We start from the raw sequence: 18,649 nt of genomic DNA, 5'->3' as shown, positions 1-18,649 counted from the left end.
CGGTGTTTCGGGCCGTGTATTAATTGGGATAGAGCTATGAGTCAGTCTTGCATTCAACCTCACTCCTTCAAGGGAAGTGTGGGGCTCTGATAAGCTTGACAATGTGGTTCAGCCTTGGGATAACACATACCTGGTGATTCGGGCTGTGTACCACTTGGCAGTCAGCTATGAGTCAGTCCTGCATTCACCCTCACTTCTTCACGGGAAGTGTGGGGCTCTGATATGCTTGACAATGTTGTTCAGCGTTGTGATTACACATACCCGGTGATTCGGGCCGTGTATTACTTGGCATTGAGCTATGAGTCGGTCTTGCATTCAACCTCACTCCTTCAAGGGAAGTGGGGGGCTCTGATAAGCTTGAGAATGTGGTTCAGCCTTGTGATTACACATGCACGGTGATTCGGGCCGTGTATTACTTCGCATTGAGCTATGAGTCAGTCTTGCATTCAACCTCACTCCTTCAAGGGAAGTGTGGGGCTCTGATAAGCTTGACAATGAGAGGCAGCCTTGTGATCAGATACCCGGTGATTCGGGCTATGTATTGCTTGGCAGTGAGTTATGAGTTTTGCATTCAACCTCACTCGTTCAAGGGAAGTGTGGGGCTCTGGTATGCTTGACAATGTTGTTCAGCCTTGTGATTACACATACCCGGTGATTCGGACCGTGTACCACTTGGCATTGAGCTATGAGTCAGTCTTGAATTCAACCTCACTCCTTCAAGGGAAGTGTGGGGCTCTGATAAGCTTGACAATGTGGTTCAGCCTTGTGATTACACATACCCGGTAATTCGGTCCGTGTACTACTTCGAATTGAGCTATGAGTCACTCTTGCATTCAACCTCACTCCTTCAAGGGAAGTGTGGGGCTCTAATAAGCTTGACAATGAGGTTCAGCCTTGTGATTACACATACCCGGTGATTCGGACCGTGTACCACTTGGCAGTCAGTTATGAGTCAGTCTTGCATTCAACCTCACTCCTTCAAGGGAAGTGTGGGGCTCTGATAAGCTTGACAATGTGGTTCAGCCTTGTGATTACACATACCCGGTGATTCGGACCGTGTACCACTTGGCAGTCAGCTATGAGTCAGTGTTGCATTCAACCTCACTCCTTCAAGGGAAGTGTGGGGCTCTGATAAGCTTGACAATGAGAGGCAGCCTTGTGATCAGATACCCGGTGATTCGGGCTATGTATTGCTTGGCAGTGAGCTATGAGTTTTGCATTCAACTTCACTCCTTCAAGGGAAGTGTGGGGCTCTGGTATGCTTGAAAATGTGAAGCAGCCTTGTGATTACACACACCCGTTGATTTGGGCCGTGAAGTACTTTGCATTGAGCTATAAGTCAGTCTTGCTCTCACCCTAAACCCTTCAAGAGAAGTGTGGGGGTCGGATAAGCTTGAGAATGTGGTTCAGCCTTGTGATTACACATGCACGGTGATTCGGGCCGTGTATTACTTCGCATTGAGCTATGAGTCAGTCTTGCATTCAACCTCACTCCTTCAAGGGAAGTGTGGGGCTCTGATAAGCTTGACAATGAGAGGCAGCCTTGTGATCAGATACCCGGTGATTCGGGCTATGTATTGCTTGGCAGTGAGTTATGAGTTTTGCATTCAACCTCACTCGTTCAAGGGAAGTGTGGGGCTCTGGTATGCTTGACAATGTTGTTCAGCCTTGTGATTACACATACCCGGTGATTCGGACCGTGTACCACTTGGCATTGAGCTATGAGTCAGTCTTGAATTCAACCTCACTCCTTCAAGGGAAGTGTGGGGCTCTGATAAGCTTGACAATGAGAGGCAGCCTTGTGATCAGATCCCCGGTGATTCGGGCTATGTTTTGCTTGGCAGTGAGCTATTAATTTTTGCATTCAACCTCACTCCTTCAAGGGAAGTGTGGGGCTCTGGTATGCTTGACAATGTGGAGCAGCCTTGTGATTACACATACCCGGTGATTTGGGCCATGCAGTACTTGGCATTGAGCTATGAGTCAGTCTTGCTCTCACCCTAAACCTTTCGAGAGAAGTGTGGGGCTCGGATAAGCTTGAGATTGTGGTTCAGCCTTGTGATTACACATGCCCGGTGATTCGGGCCGTGTATTACTTTGCATTGAGCTATGAGTCAGTCTTGCATTCAACATTACTCCTTCAAGGGAAGTGTGGGGCTCTGATAAGCTTGACAATGTGGTTCAGCCTTGTGATTACACATACCCGGTGATTCGGGCCGTGTATTACTTGGCATTGAGCTATGAGTCAGTCTTGCATTCAACCACACTCCTTCAAGGGAAGTGTGGGGCTCTGATAAGCTTGACAATGTGGGTCAGCCTTGTGATTACACATACCCGGTGATTCGGACCGTGTACCACTTGGCAGTCAGTTATGAGTCAGTCTTGCATTCAACCTCACTCCTTCAAGGGAAGTGTGGGGCTCTGATATGGTTGGCAATGTAGGTCAGCGTTGCGATTACACATACTCGTTCAAGGGAAGTGTGGGGCTCGGATAAGCTTGACAATGACAGGCAGCCTTGTGATCAGATACCCGGTGATTCGGGCTATGTATTGCTTGGCAGTGAGCTATGAGTTTTGCATTCAACCTCACTCCTTCAAGGGTAGTGTGGGGCTCTGGTATGCTTGACAATGTGGTGCAGCCTTGTGATTACCCATGCCCGGTGATTCGGGTCGTGTATTACTTGGCATTGAGCTATGAGTCAGTCTTGCATTCAACCTCACTCCTTCAAGGGAAGTGTGGGGCTCTGATATGCTTGACAATGTGGGGCAGCCTTATGATCACTAACCCGGTGATTCGGTCCATGTATTGCTGGGCATTAAGCTTTGAGTCAGTCTTACATTGAACCTCACTCCTTCAAGGGAAGTGTGGGTCTCTGTTTACTTGGCTATGTGGGGCAGCCTTGTGATAACACATACCTGGTGATTCGGGCCGTGCACCACTTGGCAGTCGGCTATGAGTCAGTCTTGCATTCAACCTCACTCCTTCAAGGGAAGGGTGGGGCTCTGATAAGCTTGACAATGTGGTTCAGCCTTGTGATTACCCATACCCGGTGTTTCGGGCCGTGTATTAATTGGGATAGAGCTATGAGTCAGTCTTGCATTCAACCTCACTCCTTCAAGGGAAGTGTGGGGCTCTGATAAGCTTGACAATGTGGTTCAGCCTTGGGATAACACATACCTGGTGATTCGGGCTGTGTACCACTTGGCAGTCAGCTATGAGTCAGTCCTGCATTCACCCTCACTTCTTCACGGGAAGTGTGGGGCTCTGATATGCTTGACAATGTTGTTCAGCGTTGTGATTACACATACCCGGTGATTCGGGCCGTGTATTACTTGGCATTGAGCTATGAGTCGGTCTTGCATTCAACCTCACTCCTTCAAGGGAAGTGGGGGGCTCTGATAAGCTTGAGAATGTGGTTCAGCCTTGTGATTACACATGCACGGTGATTCGGGCCGTGTATTACTTCGCATTGAGCTATGAGTCAGTCTTGCATTCAACCTCACTCCTTCAAGGGAAGTGTGGGGCTCTGATAAGCTTGACAATGAGAGGCAGCCTTGTGATCAGATACCCGGTGATTCGGGCTATGTATTGCTTGGCAGTGAGTTATGAGTTTTGCATTCAACCTCACTCGTTCAAGGGAAGTGTGGGGCTCTGGTATGCTTGACAATGTTGTTCAGCCTTGTGATTACACATACCCGGTGATTCGGACCGTGTACCACTTGGCATTGAGCTATGAGTCAGTCTTGAATTCAACCTCACTCCTTCAAGGGAAGTGTGGGGCTCTGATAAGCTTGACAATGTGGTTCAGCCTTGTGATTACACATACCCGGTAATTCGGTCCGTGTACTACTTCGAATTGAGCTATGAGTCACTCTTGCATTCAACCTCACTCCTTCAAGGGAAGTGTGGGGCTCTAATAAGCTTGACAATGAGGTTCAGCCTTGTGATTACACATACCCGGTGATTCGGACCGTGTACCACTTGGCAGTCAGTTATGAGTCAGTCTTGCATTCAACCTCACTCCTTCAAGGGAAGTGTGGGGCTCTGATAAGCTTGACAATGTGGTTCAGCCTTGTGATTACACATACCCGGTGATTCGGACCGTGTACCACTTGGCAGTCAGCTATGAGTCAGTGTTGCATTCAACCTCACTCCTTCAAGGGAAGTGTGGGGCTCTGATAAGCTTGACAATGAGAGGCAGCCTTGTGATCAGATACCCGGTGATTCGGGCTATGTATTGCTTGGCAGTGAGCTATGAGTTTTGCATTCAACCGCACTCCTTCAAGGGAAGTGTGGGGCTCTGGTATGCTTGACAATGTGGTGCAGCCTTGTGATTACACATAACCGGTGATTCGGGCCGTGTACCACTTGGCAGTCAGGTATGAGTCAGTCTTGCGTTCAACCTCACTCCTGCAAGGGAAGTGTGGGGCTCTGATAAGCTTGACAATGTGGTTCAGCCTTGTGATTACACATACCCGGTGATTCGGGCCGTGTATGACTTGGCATTGAGGTATGAGTCACTCTTGCATTCAACCTCACTCCTTCAAGGGAAGTGTGGGGCTCTGATATGCTTGACAATGTGGTTCAGCCTTGTGATTACACATAACCGGTGATTCGGGCCGTGTACCACTTGGCAGTCAGGTATGAGTCAGTCTTGCGTTCAACCTCACTCCTGCAAGGGAAGTGTGGGGCTCTGATAAGCTTGACAATGTGGTTCAGCCTTGTGATTACACATACCCGGTGATTCGGGCCGTGTATGACTTGGCATTGAGGTATGAGTCACTCTTGCATTCAACCTCACTCCTTCAAGGGAAGTGTGGGGCTCTGATATGCTTGACAATGTGGTTCAGCCTTGTGATTACATATACCCGGTGTTTGGGCCGTGTACTACTTGGCATTGAGCTATGAGTTTTGCATTCAACCTCACTCCTTCAAGGGAAGTGTGGGGCTCTATTAAGCTTGACAATGTGGTTCAGCCTTGTGATTACACATACCCGGTGATTCGGACCGTGTACCACTTGTTAGTCAGTTATGAGTCAGTCTTGCATTCAACCTCACTCCTTCAAGGGAAGTGTGGGGCTCTGATATGGTTGGCAATGTGGGTCAGCGTTGCAATTACACATACTCCTTCAAGGGAAGTGTGGGGCTCTGATAAGCTTGACAATGATAAGCTTGACAATGAGAGGCAGCCTTATGATCAGATACCCGGTGATTCGGGCTATGTATTGCTTGGCAGTGAGCTATGAGTCTTGCATTCAACCTCACTCCTTCAAGGGAAGTGTGGGGCTCTGATATGCTTTACAATGTGGTGCAACCTTGTGGACACAAACCTGTTGATTCGGGCCATGTATTGCTCGGCATTGAGCTTTGAGTAAGTTTTACAACAAACCTCACTCCTTCAAGGGAAGTGTGGGGCTCTGTTTACTTGCAGCAGCATAACATCGTGAGCGTATATTGTATCTGTGATTACACTGTAGTTGATGCCAATGGACTTGGTTTGTGTCTTATGTTCCATCTCTGCTGCGGACCCACTGTGTTGTTTGAAGTCGGATCTGTTCTTTTTTATTTTTTTATTTTTTTACTACGTTCACATAACCAGCTCGAAAAGAATTAAGGAAAGACAATGGTACGGAGACTAGGACAAACGTGACAACTAATGAGCAGGCGCTGCACCTAGATGCAGCAGTGATGGTGGGGCATTGATGACTCTGCTGACCTGAGGTCTCGGCGTCACGGTCAAAAACACGCACCAAAAACAATGAAGAAAGAAGAAGATAGAGCTGTACAGGTGAGAAAGATGCAAAAACCCAAGGCTTAACACGAGCGATTGTGGTGGAGAAACTGTCTTAGCGTCATACTATTCATAGGGAATCGACTGCCCAGAGCCAGTTTGTGCTGCGAAGATGGCGGTTAACATTCGTTTTGAATGATTGCATTCTCTTGCTGTGGGGAGGCTGGGATAGGAGAGCGGCAGGGAGGGAGTTCCAATCGCTGATGCTGCAGTGTGGGAACGAGCGCTTCAGTGCCATCGGGGCAGATGCAGGCAGCTGGTGTTGGAGCTGGTGGTCATGGCCACTGACAGCACCGTGCTCGCTGCGAGTTCTGGGGTTGGTAGAGATGATGTGGCGCGGTGGCAACACAGAGAGCAGCTGCGGAGGACCAGGCAAGTAGTGCAGCTTGTACAGGCAGGCAAGCGAGGCAACGGTGTTCTTGGACATCTTCTTATCCTGTGCTGAGTGAAGGCCAGTCCGCCAATTCAACTCCCACATTTAAGGTACTATCAAGAGTAGATATACAAGATTGTGCAATTCCGCTTCGTTTGGACCATGGCAAAAAAGTTTTGTTTCGGTAGCAGCCTTGTCGTAAATTTCATATGGCATTCAATTGACCGTAACTTTGGTGTCTCTCGATGGATTTGAATGAATTTTTCACCACACACTCCTGCCACTATGCTGGCCCTCTGGACATGATTTAAAAGTTCTTGCGCCTCACTGACAGGCTTTCCGGGCCGGAAAAACTCAAAATTCCGGCATATTGCCACGGTGTGTGAGCCACCCAGGAGCCAAAATATGCATTTACAATTTTTTCACATTTTCTTGCCCATTCTGTCCGTGCACGGGATCCAAACCTAAAAAAAGTCCAGAAGCTGCCATGGGTGGTAGGATAGGGCCCTTCAATGTGGCCCTGGAATCTGTCACAACGGCAGGAGTGGGCGTTGTCTCACAGACTCCCACAGACCCAAGTCAATTTTTGAATTTTTTAGGTTTAGGGTGTGCTACGAGGTCGTACCTTTGATACAACATCCAGTGCTGGGACCTCCACAGCAAGCCATTTCCAAAGCGCTGCAAACTGAATCCAGGATACCCTCAAAAATCGGCAAAGACTACCACTTACGTTCCACTACTGCCTAGTACTGAATCCTACCTGACTTCTTGACACGACTCAAACTTGCCAAAGTCACTAAATCAACGCCAACTACAATAATCAAGTCACATATCTGCAACGTCACGAGGGTGCTGGCAAAAGTCCTGCTGCACGAAGCCCGCCGCCGTGCAGCCCAATACGTGGCTTAAAAACGTGATTTTTGGACTTGGAGCAAAATTCTGCACACTTTCGCGTGTTTCCATGATACGACAAGTTGCGCACGGTCTGCTCACATTCAAATACAGTGCTGCCAACAAATGACAGTGTGCAACACAAAATCTTTCCTTGCAAGGGCACATTTTTGGCCATAACTCTTGAACGGCTGGTCAGATCGAGACAACATTTTCAGAGATTTTGCAGCTGTTCATGCTATTTCAACTGATGTAGCACTCGATATGAATTTCTCAAATTTGATTTTTCAGGGATTTACGACCAGGCTGCCCCCATAATGGCAAGTTTTCCGGAGATCATCAGTAATACTGTATGTGCCATGTACAACAAGTCTGTGGCCGTGTGGACTTTACTGGGTTTCACTTAACCTGCATAACTTGCGACTTCAGCGCCACAGTTTCAGAGTGATACATTTGAGTGGCAGCACTTCAGCGCCCCATTTCAACCATGATTATCTGCGCGGTAAAGTACAGCGCCAAGAAGTTTAGCGCAGTAAACTACAGCGCGAACATATACAGCGCGAACATGTACAGCGTGAACAAGTACAGCGCGAACAGGCACAGCGCGAACAAGTACAGCGCGAACAAGTTCAGCGCGAACAGGTACAGCGCGAACAGGTACAGCGCGAACAGGTACAGCGCGAACAAGTACAGCGCAAACAAGTACAGCGCGAACAAGTACAGCGCAAACAAGTACAGCGCGAACAAGTACAGCGCGAACAAGTACAGCGGGAACAAGTACAGCGGGAACAGGTACAGCGCGAACAGGTACAGCGCGAACAGGTACAGCGCGAACAAGTTCAGCGCGAACAGGTACAGCGCGAACAAGTTCAGCGCGAACAGGTACAGCGTGAACAAGTACAGCGCGAACAGGTACAGCGCGAACAGGTACAGCGCGAACAGGTACAGCGCGAACAGGTACAGCGCGAACAGGTACAGCGCGAACAAGTACAGCGCGAACAAGTACAGCGCGAACAAGTACAGCGCGAACAAGTACAGCGGGAACAAGTACAGCGCGAACAGGTACAGCGCGAACAGGTACAGCGCGAACAGGTACAGCGCGAACAGGTACAGCGCGAACAGGTACAGCGCGAACAGGTACAGCGCGAACATGTACAGCGCGAACAGGTACAGCGCGAACAGGTACAGCGCGAACAGGTACAGCGCGAACAAGTTCAGCGCGAACAGGTACAGCGCGAACAAGTACAGCGCGAACAGGTACAGCGCGAACAGGTACAGCGCGAACAGGTACAGTGCGAACAAGTACAGCGTGAACAAGTACAGCGCGAACAGGTACAGCGCGAACAGGTACAGCGCGAACAAGTACAGCGCGAACAAAAACAGCGCGAACAAGAACAGCGCGATAGAATACAGCGCGATAAAATACAGTGTGAACAAGAAGAGCGAGATCAAGTACAGCGCGAATATCTCGAAGTCTGTGGCCGTGTGGACTTTACTGGGTTTCACTTAACCTGCATAACTTGCCACTTCAACGCCACAGTTTCAGAGTGATACATTTGAGTGGCAGAACTTCAGCGCCCCATTTCAACCATGATTATCTGCGCGGTAAAGTACAGCGCCAAGAAGTTTAGCGCAGTAAAGTACAGCGCGAACATGTACAGCGCGAACATGTACAGCGCGAACAAGTAAAGCGCGAGCAAGTACAGCGCAAACAAGTACAGCGCAAACAAATACAGCGCGAACAAGTACAGCGCAAACAAATACAGCGCGAACAAGTACAGCGCGAACAAATACGGCGCGAACAAGTACAGCGCGAACAAAAATAGCGTGAACAAGTACAGCGCGAACAAGTACAGCGCGATAAAATACAGCGCGATAGAATACAGCGCGATAAAATACAGCGTGAACAAGAAGAGCGAGATCAAGTACAGCGCGAATATCTCGAACTCCAAATGTCTGTGTGTTCAGTGTGTCTGTGTGTTCAGTGTGTTCAGTGTGTCTGTGTGTTCAGTGTGTCTGTGTGTTCAGTGTGTCTGTGTGTTCAGTGTGTCTGTGTGTTCAGTGTGTCTGTGTGTTCAGTGTGTCTGTGTGTTCAGTGTGTCTGTGTGTTCAGTGTGTCTGTGTGTTCAGTGTGTCTGTGTTTTCTGTGTGTTCTGTGTGTTCAGTGTGTCTGTGTGTTCAGTGTGTTCTGTGTGTTCAGTGTGTCTGTGTGTTCAGTGTGTCTGTGTGTTCAGTGTGTTCAGTGTGTCTGTGTGTTCAGTGTGTCTGTGTGTTCAGTGTGTCTGTGTGTTCAGTGTGTTCAGTGTGTCTGTGTGTTCAGTGTGTCTGTGTGTTCAGTGTGTCTGTGTGTTCAGTGTGTCTGTGTGTTCAGTGTGTCTGTGTGTTCAGTGTGTCTGTGTGTTCAGTGTGTCTGTGTGTTCAGTGTGTTTGTGTGTTCAGTGTGTCTGTATGTTCAGTGTGTCTGTGTGTTCAGTGTGTCTGTGTGTTCAGTGTGTCTGTGTGTTCAGTGTGTCTGTGTGTTCAGTGTGCCTGTGTGTTCAGTGTGTCTGTGTGTTCAGTGTGTCTGTGTGTTCAGTGTGTCTTTGTGTTCAGTGTGTCTGTGTGTTCAGTGGCGTTGGACGGTAGGTTAGGATGGTACTGTGAGTCATCTGAGATACAAGTTACTGGTTTGGAGGGTTGACTCCGCTGAAAAAGTTTGAAATTTCCAGCCCAAATCAGTGCTTTTGATTGATTCACGGGGTACCTGTGGCAAGAGTGGTGCGGTCAATACCGCAGTGACCGTAGCGTGTCCGACGCCCCTGGTGTTGGTTGCTGATTGGTTTCATATCTTTTTTGTTGTTTTGGATACTGATAGTGGCGGCGTGCTGTTCGTTCACACTACAAGACAGTATTCTGGGTCAGGTAAGATTCTCTTACTGCTGCTTGCACTGTTGTTACTTATCTTGCTGCTGCTGCTGCTGAGCCCGCTCACGCTCTCGAGAGAACCGATACACTTTCTAAAAATTGATATCGTTGTACGTGCGGCTGCGCTTGTAGCTCTTCATGGTACATGCGGCTGTGCTTGTGTCTCTTTGTCGTACATGCTGCTGCGCTGTCTTTGACTCCTGTGTACATGCGGCTGCACCGCCCTCTGTCCCCTCCGTGTACACACTTTGTCGTCTTGTCCACGTTGTATGCGCATTTTCCCGTCTTGTCCCCTTTGTATTCGTCTGTTTGCCATCTTGCTGCTGTCGTATTTGATCGTCTACCAACTTGGTCTCACTCCTCGTTCGGGACTCTTTGTATCACGCACTGACACCTATTTCGTCTCCACCATTTTCTTCATGTGTTCTACTCTTCATCATATAATTCCTTGTCTCGTCTTGTCTCGGTGTCAAGTTGTCTTGTCGTCTCCTCAGAGCAGGAACTTAATAATACTCTCTATAACTAAACAAGACTAACTAACTTGCTTGGCCTTTTAGTGTGTGACGCGGTCATGCAAGAAGAGTGTAGCACGTCCTTTAGCAGCTGAGAACATTCCAGTAGAGCATGAGACTCTTAATCTCAGGGTTGTGGGTTCGAGCCCCACGTTGGGCGCCAAATGTCGTCAGCTAAATATGAGGAGCTACACTCCTCTTGCGTGATTGCGCCACACACCCAAAGGCCAAGTTACTTGTTTCGAGGGACAATTGACACCGAAACAGGGGAATATATTATAAAAGCTTACAACGGGGGACAAGACGAGAAAGTATGTATACAACAGGGACAGAAGACGGTCCAGCCGCATGTACACAGGAGTCAAAGACAGCGCAGAATATCGTGAGCGTATATATTGTATCTGTGTTTACACTGTAGTTGATGCCAATGGACGTGGTTTGTGTCTTATGTTCCATCTCTGCTGCAGACTCATTGCATTTGTCATGACCCGGATCAGACTCGTCGTGAAAGCGACCACGCATTGAGTTCAGCAGCCAAAAGCTGGGCTCTAAAATATGCTAGAGTTCTGTAAGAACCATGATTAGTCCTGCGAAGGATTTGGCACTTTCGTTAGTTCAGCAATCATGGCTTACAACTTGTGACCTAGAGCCGCAAAGTGTGGTCGTACGTTGGCCACACCTTGAGTACAAGTCATCAGCATTGTACTCACTACACCTTTGGGCTGGAGGTGACCACGCTTAGTCCTGCAAGGGAGCTGATACCTTTGTTAGTTGAGCAAGAGTGGCGCCTCTTCTTGTGTCGTAAGACACAAAGGGTCGACAGTACTTCGCGTACTCTGGACCCCAGGCCCGTTGACGTCTGCTGCTATGTTTGGGGGAAGAGCCCATATTGGGTGAAGCCACAAGAACGACACAGGTACGCTTTCCGCCTGCTGCAATGCATACCAGCCACCGGATCGCAGATCAAGATCATGCCAGCATTTGGAGAACACTGTATTCACATTTGGGTGAGCGGGCTCCGCGTATCGATCATTGTATTATATTCTAGTTTGGCTGATTGCATATGTAGGACTCAGTGACCAGTCAAGGCCCCGTGACCAATCACGGTCCCCGTGACCAGTCAAACAGTCACAAACCCCCCATGACCAGTCACAAATTAGTTTACCAGTCACATTGCCCCATGACCTGTCAAACATCACCATACATGTACATGTGTAAAGCACACAGTTCGTGACTGCTCGCAGGGTGCTTCGTACTGCAGGATTTGTTGTGGAAACTATAATTCCCTATGAGCGGTCACAGAATACAGTTGTGACCACTATAATTCCATGCGAACAGTTACACGCGGAATGTACAGTTGTGACCACTCTTTCTCTGTGTGTAGTCACAGGCAGAATAGAGGTATTTCTGTATTACAAGAGAGATTGGAGGCTCTGTCACGACTCTGAGTTTCACGTATTACTACGATCGTCAGGCAACTGATGGCTCCTAAACGGGCAGCCTGAACATAAGGGGGAGCAAGGTGGGAAATTCTGAGGGGTATCATAGGCGACGGGTATCATAGCGCAAGAGTCAAGTGCAGGCATGAATTTGCCAAACCTTGAGACTTGGGGCTATGCAGCAGCAGTTCCAGCGTGAATGACATAGAATAGAGCTGGTGACTTAAATGCCAAATCCACACATGCCCACACCATTACACACATACACCCACACTCTCTCCCTTTTCTCACATACACATACACGCGCGTACACGCGCACACACACACACACGCACACACACACTCATTCTCTTAATCTCTCTCTCTCACACACGCACGCACATTCATTCTCTACATCACACACACACACACACACACCTGGCCTGGTGTACAGCTGCCAAATGCTTGGCCACGCCGCCCCCGAGACAGAAGGAGAGTAGAAGAGAGAGTTTGAGACACACACACACACACACACACATCCACACACACGCACACACACACACACACATACACACACACACATTCTCTAAATCTCTCTCACACACACACACACACATTCTCTCTCTCTCTCTCTCTCACACACACACACACGCACTCTCTTTCTCACGCATGCACACACACACTCACACATGCGCGCGCACACTTACTCACACACACACACAAATAGGCAGCGGGACTACCAGTTAGATTCACGTGACCTTGCGGACAAAGTTGCGGAGGTAGAACTTGTTTTCATGACGACACTTGGACACAAGTACTTCTGTATTATTTTTATCTCTTTGCAACAAATCCACAAGCCAAGAAGAGATGCGTAGACGGAAGAACCGTACTCTTGGTGATACTGATCGCAAACATGATTAATTCCTCCAGGCCATTGAGCACCCAATTCTAAACCGTATCTAAGCAAAGCTCTTGTCAAAGCAGCATGCCAGTTCAAGAACATCTCGTCAGACATTCATATCGATACATGTCTGGTGCACTCTCACTAACAAGCAGGCATCGCAGGCTACATTCGCACCAGCAATCAAAAGAAGTTGAAGTGAGTGAATATTTCTATAAAATTAATAATTAGAAGACAAATGAAGGTGTGGAAGATCGCCCAAAACCACTGACAAGGAGACAGTAAACGGTACACAGTACTCGTATGCATGTACTTATACACGTTATAGCAGCACAACGAGAAGGACTATGTACCATAATGTTGCATCAATAAATTTTACAGAGTTATTTCGGGAGTGGGAATGAAGATGTGTTCGAAGCAGTCAACTGCGTAAGCACTACGTTGAGCTAGAGTAATGAAATACAGTTTCCTGCAGTCAAAACAAGACACTCACACTTCTCTGGTCTAGTTCGCCATTCTTATCGCTAGGCAGTTTCAGTTTCAACAAGCTGGACATTGTTTTTCTGTGGAGTCTTCCACAAGAAAGACAGAGCTACACACACGAAGGTGCTTGATGTACTCAGTACCTTCTTGGAGATGAACATATTTTCATTTCCATCTTCATTATATTTTTGTCTCTGCATCGTCGACGATGTCCACTTCTGACTCCGTAATCTTATCACCCATCCTCTCCAAAAACACAAATGGAGTGCTGCTTGCATGCTGGATCAGTTGAAGTTAGTCTCTGTTCTAGCAAGATCGGCATGCAAAAATTCCATGACTGAAAAATTCCGAAATAGCTTTTCTGAACGACGAAGTTTGTTCTTCAAATATGATAAATAGCACAATCTACTAGCCAGAACGTCCTCTCAAAAGAGATTCTATCTGAAGCCTGCAAGATTTTTCGACCACCCTTCGTTTTGGAGAGGAGCCCACACACACCAGACTCGAGCTACAAGTAAACTACGCGGAGATCGAGAGTTAAAGGGGAAGTTAAGGAAAAAATCAAAATTTCACCAGTTGTAGTCTTCGGGGTGCTGAGTCGAATGGTCTTGGTCCGAGAAAGCTGAAACGCTCCCTTCCTACTTGAATCCCAATCGAACTCGCGCACTTCCACCGAAACTGGGTGACTGCGCCCTGCTAGATGGGGATTTGTATGCAAAATGTCACTAAAAGCGCCATTTCGTTCTTATAAAAGCACGGATGACCGCGATTGGCCCATATGTTGTAGTCTTTTGGACGCTAAGTCGACTGGTTTTGGTCCGAAAAGGCTGCGATGCAGCGTTCGGCCCTTATTCCCAATCGAACGTGGTTGAACAAGCGGTCACGTGCTCCTGGGTGCCCACATCACCTGGTCACCACGCCAGCAGGCGACAACTTTCACACCAAGGTTCAACTCGAGTTCAACTCGAGTGACAGGCTTGTAAGGTGTACCCTGCAGGCACGGTGACCAGGTGACTGGTGTACGCAGGAGCACGTGACCGCTTGTTCAACCATGTTTGATTGGGAATAAAGGAGGAACGCTGCATCGTAGCCTTTTCGGACCAGTCACCCAGTTTCGGTGGAAGTGCGCGAGTTCGATTGGGATTCAAGTAGGAAGGGAGCGTCTCAGCTTTCTCGGACCAAGACCATTCGACTCAGCACCCCGAAGACTACAACTGGTGAAATTTTGATTTTTGCCTTAACTTCCCCTTTAACCGAAATCTTTCTTGCTCTCACTTCTGAAACCTGTGAAGGAAAAAAGTATGCTGAACGCGTGAATGCCTACAGTTGAGTCGTACTATTTTGACGTGGATCCTGTGACCGTTCACAGAGAAAGTCGCGGCTGTTTCTGACCGGTCATCGGGATTCAAACTGGTGTGTGACTTTATGACTGCTCTTCGGGGATTTGTGACTGTTTGATTGGTCACGGGGATCGTGATCGGTCATCGAGACGTGACTGCTCACTGAGTCCTACACATATAATTGCACCACTGCTTGAAGTTTAGAAATAATCCTTACGCATTCTTGCCGCTGTATACTTTTGATCACATAATGTAGCATATATAAGGAGCTGTTTTGCTAGCATTCATCCTCGACGTGTGGACTTTACTGGGTTTCACTTAACCTGCATAACTTGCGACTTCGGCGTGATCCATTTGAGTGGCAGCACTGTGACTTCAGCGCCAGATTTCACAGCGCCATGACTATCAGCGCGGTAAGTTACAGCGCCAAGAAGTTCAGCGCAGTATAGTACAGCGCGAACAAGTACACAGCGCGAACAAGTACAGCGCGAACAAGTATAGCACGAACAAGTACAGCGGGAATAAGTACAGCGCGAACAAGTACAGTGCAAACAACAACAGCTCGATAGAATACAGCGCGATTACTACAGTGTGAATATCTCGAACTCCAAATGTCTGTATGTTCAGCGGCGTCAGATGGTAATTTCGGGTGGTAGAGGGGTCTACGGTCTACGGTCTACAGTCAGTCATCTCAGGTACAAGTTACTTGTTGAGAGTGGTGACTCCGCTGAAAAATTATAAAATTTCGAGCCCAAATCAGTGCTTTTGATCGATTCACGGTGTACCTGTGGCAAGAGTGGTGCGGTCACTACCGTAGTGACCATAGCGTGTCCGACGCCCCTGGTGTTGGTTGCTGATTGGTTTCACCATCTTTTTGTTGTTTTGGATACTGATAGTGGCGGCTTGCTGTTCGTTCACACTACAAGACAGTATTCTGGGTCAGGTAAGATTCTCTTACTGCTGCTTGCACTGCTCTTACTTATCTTGCTGCTGCTGCTGCTGCTGACCCCGCTCACGCTCTCGAGAGAACCTAAACACTCTCTAAAAATTGATGTTGATGTACATGCGGCTGCGCTTGTAGCTCTTCGTCGTACATGCAGAAAATGACAATGACCATCCTCATCCTCATCACGTTGTGTAGCTGGACATAGACAAGTTCACAAAGAAAAAGAGCCACATTTCTCTGAAGAACTCGACCAGGGCTGCTGAAAGCTGAAAAATACCCGTTCTCCAAGTTTGGGGCATTTTACCCGTGAATCTTTATTTTGCGACTAAACTATTCACAGCGGTGCCAAATTTTCTGGGTCACAGAATGTGGATGCTAGCGCCCTAGAAGCAAACCAAAAATTAAATTAATGCGACCACTGACATTACAGCTGGGTTATGTTATAGAGAGGTACATTGAAATTGAAAGGTGAGCACAAATGGTCAAAATCTGACATTTTCTCATCCTTCTGCCCGTTCGAAGCTTAGAAACCGACAATGACCATCCTCATCTCGTTGTGCACCTGGTCATACACAAGTGCACAAAGAAAAAGAGCCACATTTCTCTAAATAACCCGCCCAGGGCTGCTGAAAGCTGAAAAATAACCTATCTCCAAGTTTGTGGCTTTTAACCCATGAATCTTCACTTTGCGACTAAACTATTCACAGCAGTGCCAAATTTTCAAGCAAACCAAAAATAAAATTAATGCGACCACTCACATCACAGCCGGTTCATGTTATAGAGAGGTCCTTTGAAAGTGACACGTGGCCACAAATGGTCAAAAAGCGACAATTTCTCACCTTTCTGCCCATTCGAAGCTCAAGAACTGAACATCGCCACCCTGATCTTGTTGTATAGCTGGACATAGGGAAGTGCATCAAGAAAAAATGCCACATTTCAATAAACAACTCGCCCAGGGCTGCTCAAAGCTGAACAGAACCTATCTCGAAGTTTTGGGCCTTTTTGCCCGTGATTCTTCACTTTGCGACTAAACTATTGGCAGCAGTGCCAAATGTTCAGCGTCACTGAATGCGGGTGTCAGCGGCCTACAAGCAAACCAAAAATCAAATCAAATCGGTCACTCATATTGCAGCTGGGTCTTGTTATAGAGAGGTACGTTGAAAGTGACACGTGGACACAAATGGTCAAAAAGCGACAATTTCTCACCTTTCTGCCCGTTCGAAGCTCAAGAACTGACCATCGCCACCCTGATCTTGTTGTATAGCTGGACATAGGGATGTGCACCAAGAAAAAATGCCACATTTCAATAAATAACTCGCCCAGGGCTGCTCAAAGTTGAACAAAAATGGTCAAAAAGCGACAATTTCTCACCTTTCTGCCCGTTCGAAGCTCAAGAACTGACCATCGCACCCTGATCTTCTTGTATAGCTGGACATGGGGATGTGCACCAAGAAGAAATGCCACAATTCAATAAACAACTCGCCCAGGGCTGCTCAAAGCTGAACAGAACCTATCTCGAAGTTTTGGGCCTTTTTGCCCGTGATTCTTCACTTTGCGACTAAATTATTCGCAGCAGTGCCAAATGTTCCATGTCAGTGAATGCGGGTGCCAGCGGCCTACAAGCAAACCAAAAATCAAATCAAAGCGGTCACTCATATTGCAGCTGGGTCTTGTTATAGAGAGCTACGTTGAAAGTGACATGTGGACACAAATGGTCAAAAGCGACAATTTCTCATCTTTCTGCCCGTTCGAAGCTCAAGAACTGACCATCGCCACCCTGATATTGTTGTATAGCTGGACATAGGGAAGTGCACCAAGAAAAAATGCCACATTTCAATAAACAACTCGCCCAGGGCTGCTCAAAGCTGAACAGAAGCTATCTCGAAGTTTTGGGCCTTTTTGCCCGTGATTCTTCACTTTGCGACTAAACTATTCGCAGCTGTGCCAAATGTTCAGCGTCATAGAATGCGGGTTCCAGTGGCCTACAAGAAACCAAAAATCAAATCAAAGCGGTCACTCATATTGCAGCTGGGGCTTGTTATAGATAGGGACGTTGAAAGTGACACGTGGACACAAATGGTCAAAAAGCGACAATTTCTCACCTTTCTGCCCATTCGAAGCTCAAGAACTGACCATCGCCACCCTGATCTTCTTGTATAGCTGGACATAGGGAAGTGCACCAAGAAAAATGCCACATTTCAATAAACAACTCTCCCAGGGCTGCTCAAGGCTGAACAGAACCTATCTCGAAGTTTTGGGCCTTTTTGCCCGTGATTCTTCACTTTGCGACTAAACTATTCGCAGCAGTGCCAAATGTTCACTGTCATTGAATGCGGGTGCCAGCGGCCTACAAGTAAACCAAAAATCAAATAAAAGCGGTCACTCATATTGCAGCTGGGTCTTGTTATAGAGAGGTACGTTGAAAGTGACACGTGGACACAAATGGTCAAAAAGCGACAGTTTCTCACCTTTCTGCCCGTTCGAAGCTCAAGAACTGACCATCGCACCCTGATCTTCTTGTATAGCTGGACATAGGGATGTGCACGAAGAAAAAATGCCACATTTCAATAAACAACTCGCCCAGGGCTGCTCAAAGCTGAACAGAACCTATCTCGAAGTTTTGGGCCTTTTGCCCGTGATTCTTCACTTTGCGACTAAACTATTCGTAGCAGTGCCAAATGTTCAGCGTCACTGAATGCGGGTGCCAGCGGCCTACAAGCAAACCAAAAATCAAATCAAAGCGGTCACTCATATTGCAGCGGGGTCTTGTTTTAGAGAGGTAAGTTGAAAGTGACACGTGGACACAAATGGTCAAAAAGCGACAATTTCTCACCTTTCTGCCCGTTCGAAGCTCAAGAACTGACCATCGCCACCCTGATCTTGTTGTATAGCTGGACATAGGGAAGTGCACCAAGAAAAAATGCCACATTTCAATAAACAACCCGCCCAGAGCTGCATAAAGCTGAACAGAACCTATCTCGAAGTTTTGGGCCTTTTTGCCCGTGATTCTTCACTTTGCGACTAAACTATTCGCAGCAGTGCCAAATGTTCAGTGTCCTTGAATGCGGGTGCCAGCGGCCTACAAGCAA

At 47.7% G+C, this 18,649-nt stretch overlaps 1 protein-coding gene across 1 annotated transcript; it reads left to right on the top strand.

The window, feature by feature from the left end:
* The first annotated feature begins 7,373 nt into the window (after positions 1–7,373).
* On the top strand, positions 7,374–10,997 carry LOC135816473 (trichohyalin-like). The gene is made up of 6 exons (XM_065329672.1): positions 7,374–7,406; positions 7,585–8,388; positions 8,733–8,801; positions 9,666–9,677; positions 9,911–9,957; positions 10,940–10,997. The coding sequence occupies exons 1-6, from the start codon at positions 7,374–7,376 to the stop codon at positions 10,995–10,997; spliced, it is 1,023 nt and encodes a 340-aa protein (XP_065185744.1).
* The last annotated feature ends 7,652 nt before the right edge of the window (positions 10,998–18,649 follow it).

Source organism: Sycon ciliatum, chromosome 5 (genome assembly GCF_964019385.1).
Source record: "Sycon ciliatum chromosome 5, ocSycCili1.1, whole genome shotgun sequence".
Lineage (NCBI taxonomy): Eukaryota > Metazoa > Porifera > Calcarea > Leucosolenida > Sycettidae > Sycon > Sycon ciliatum.
This window is presented reverse-complemented; position numbering and strand designations above follow the sequence as displayed.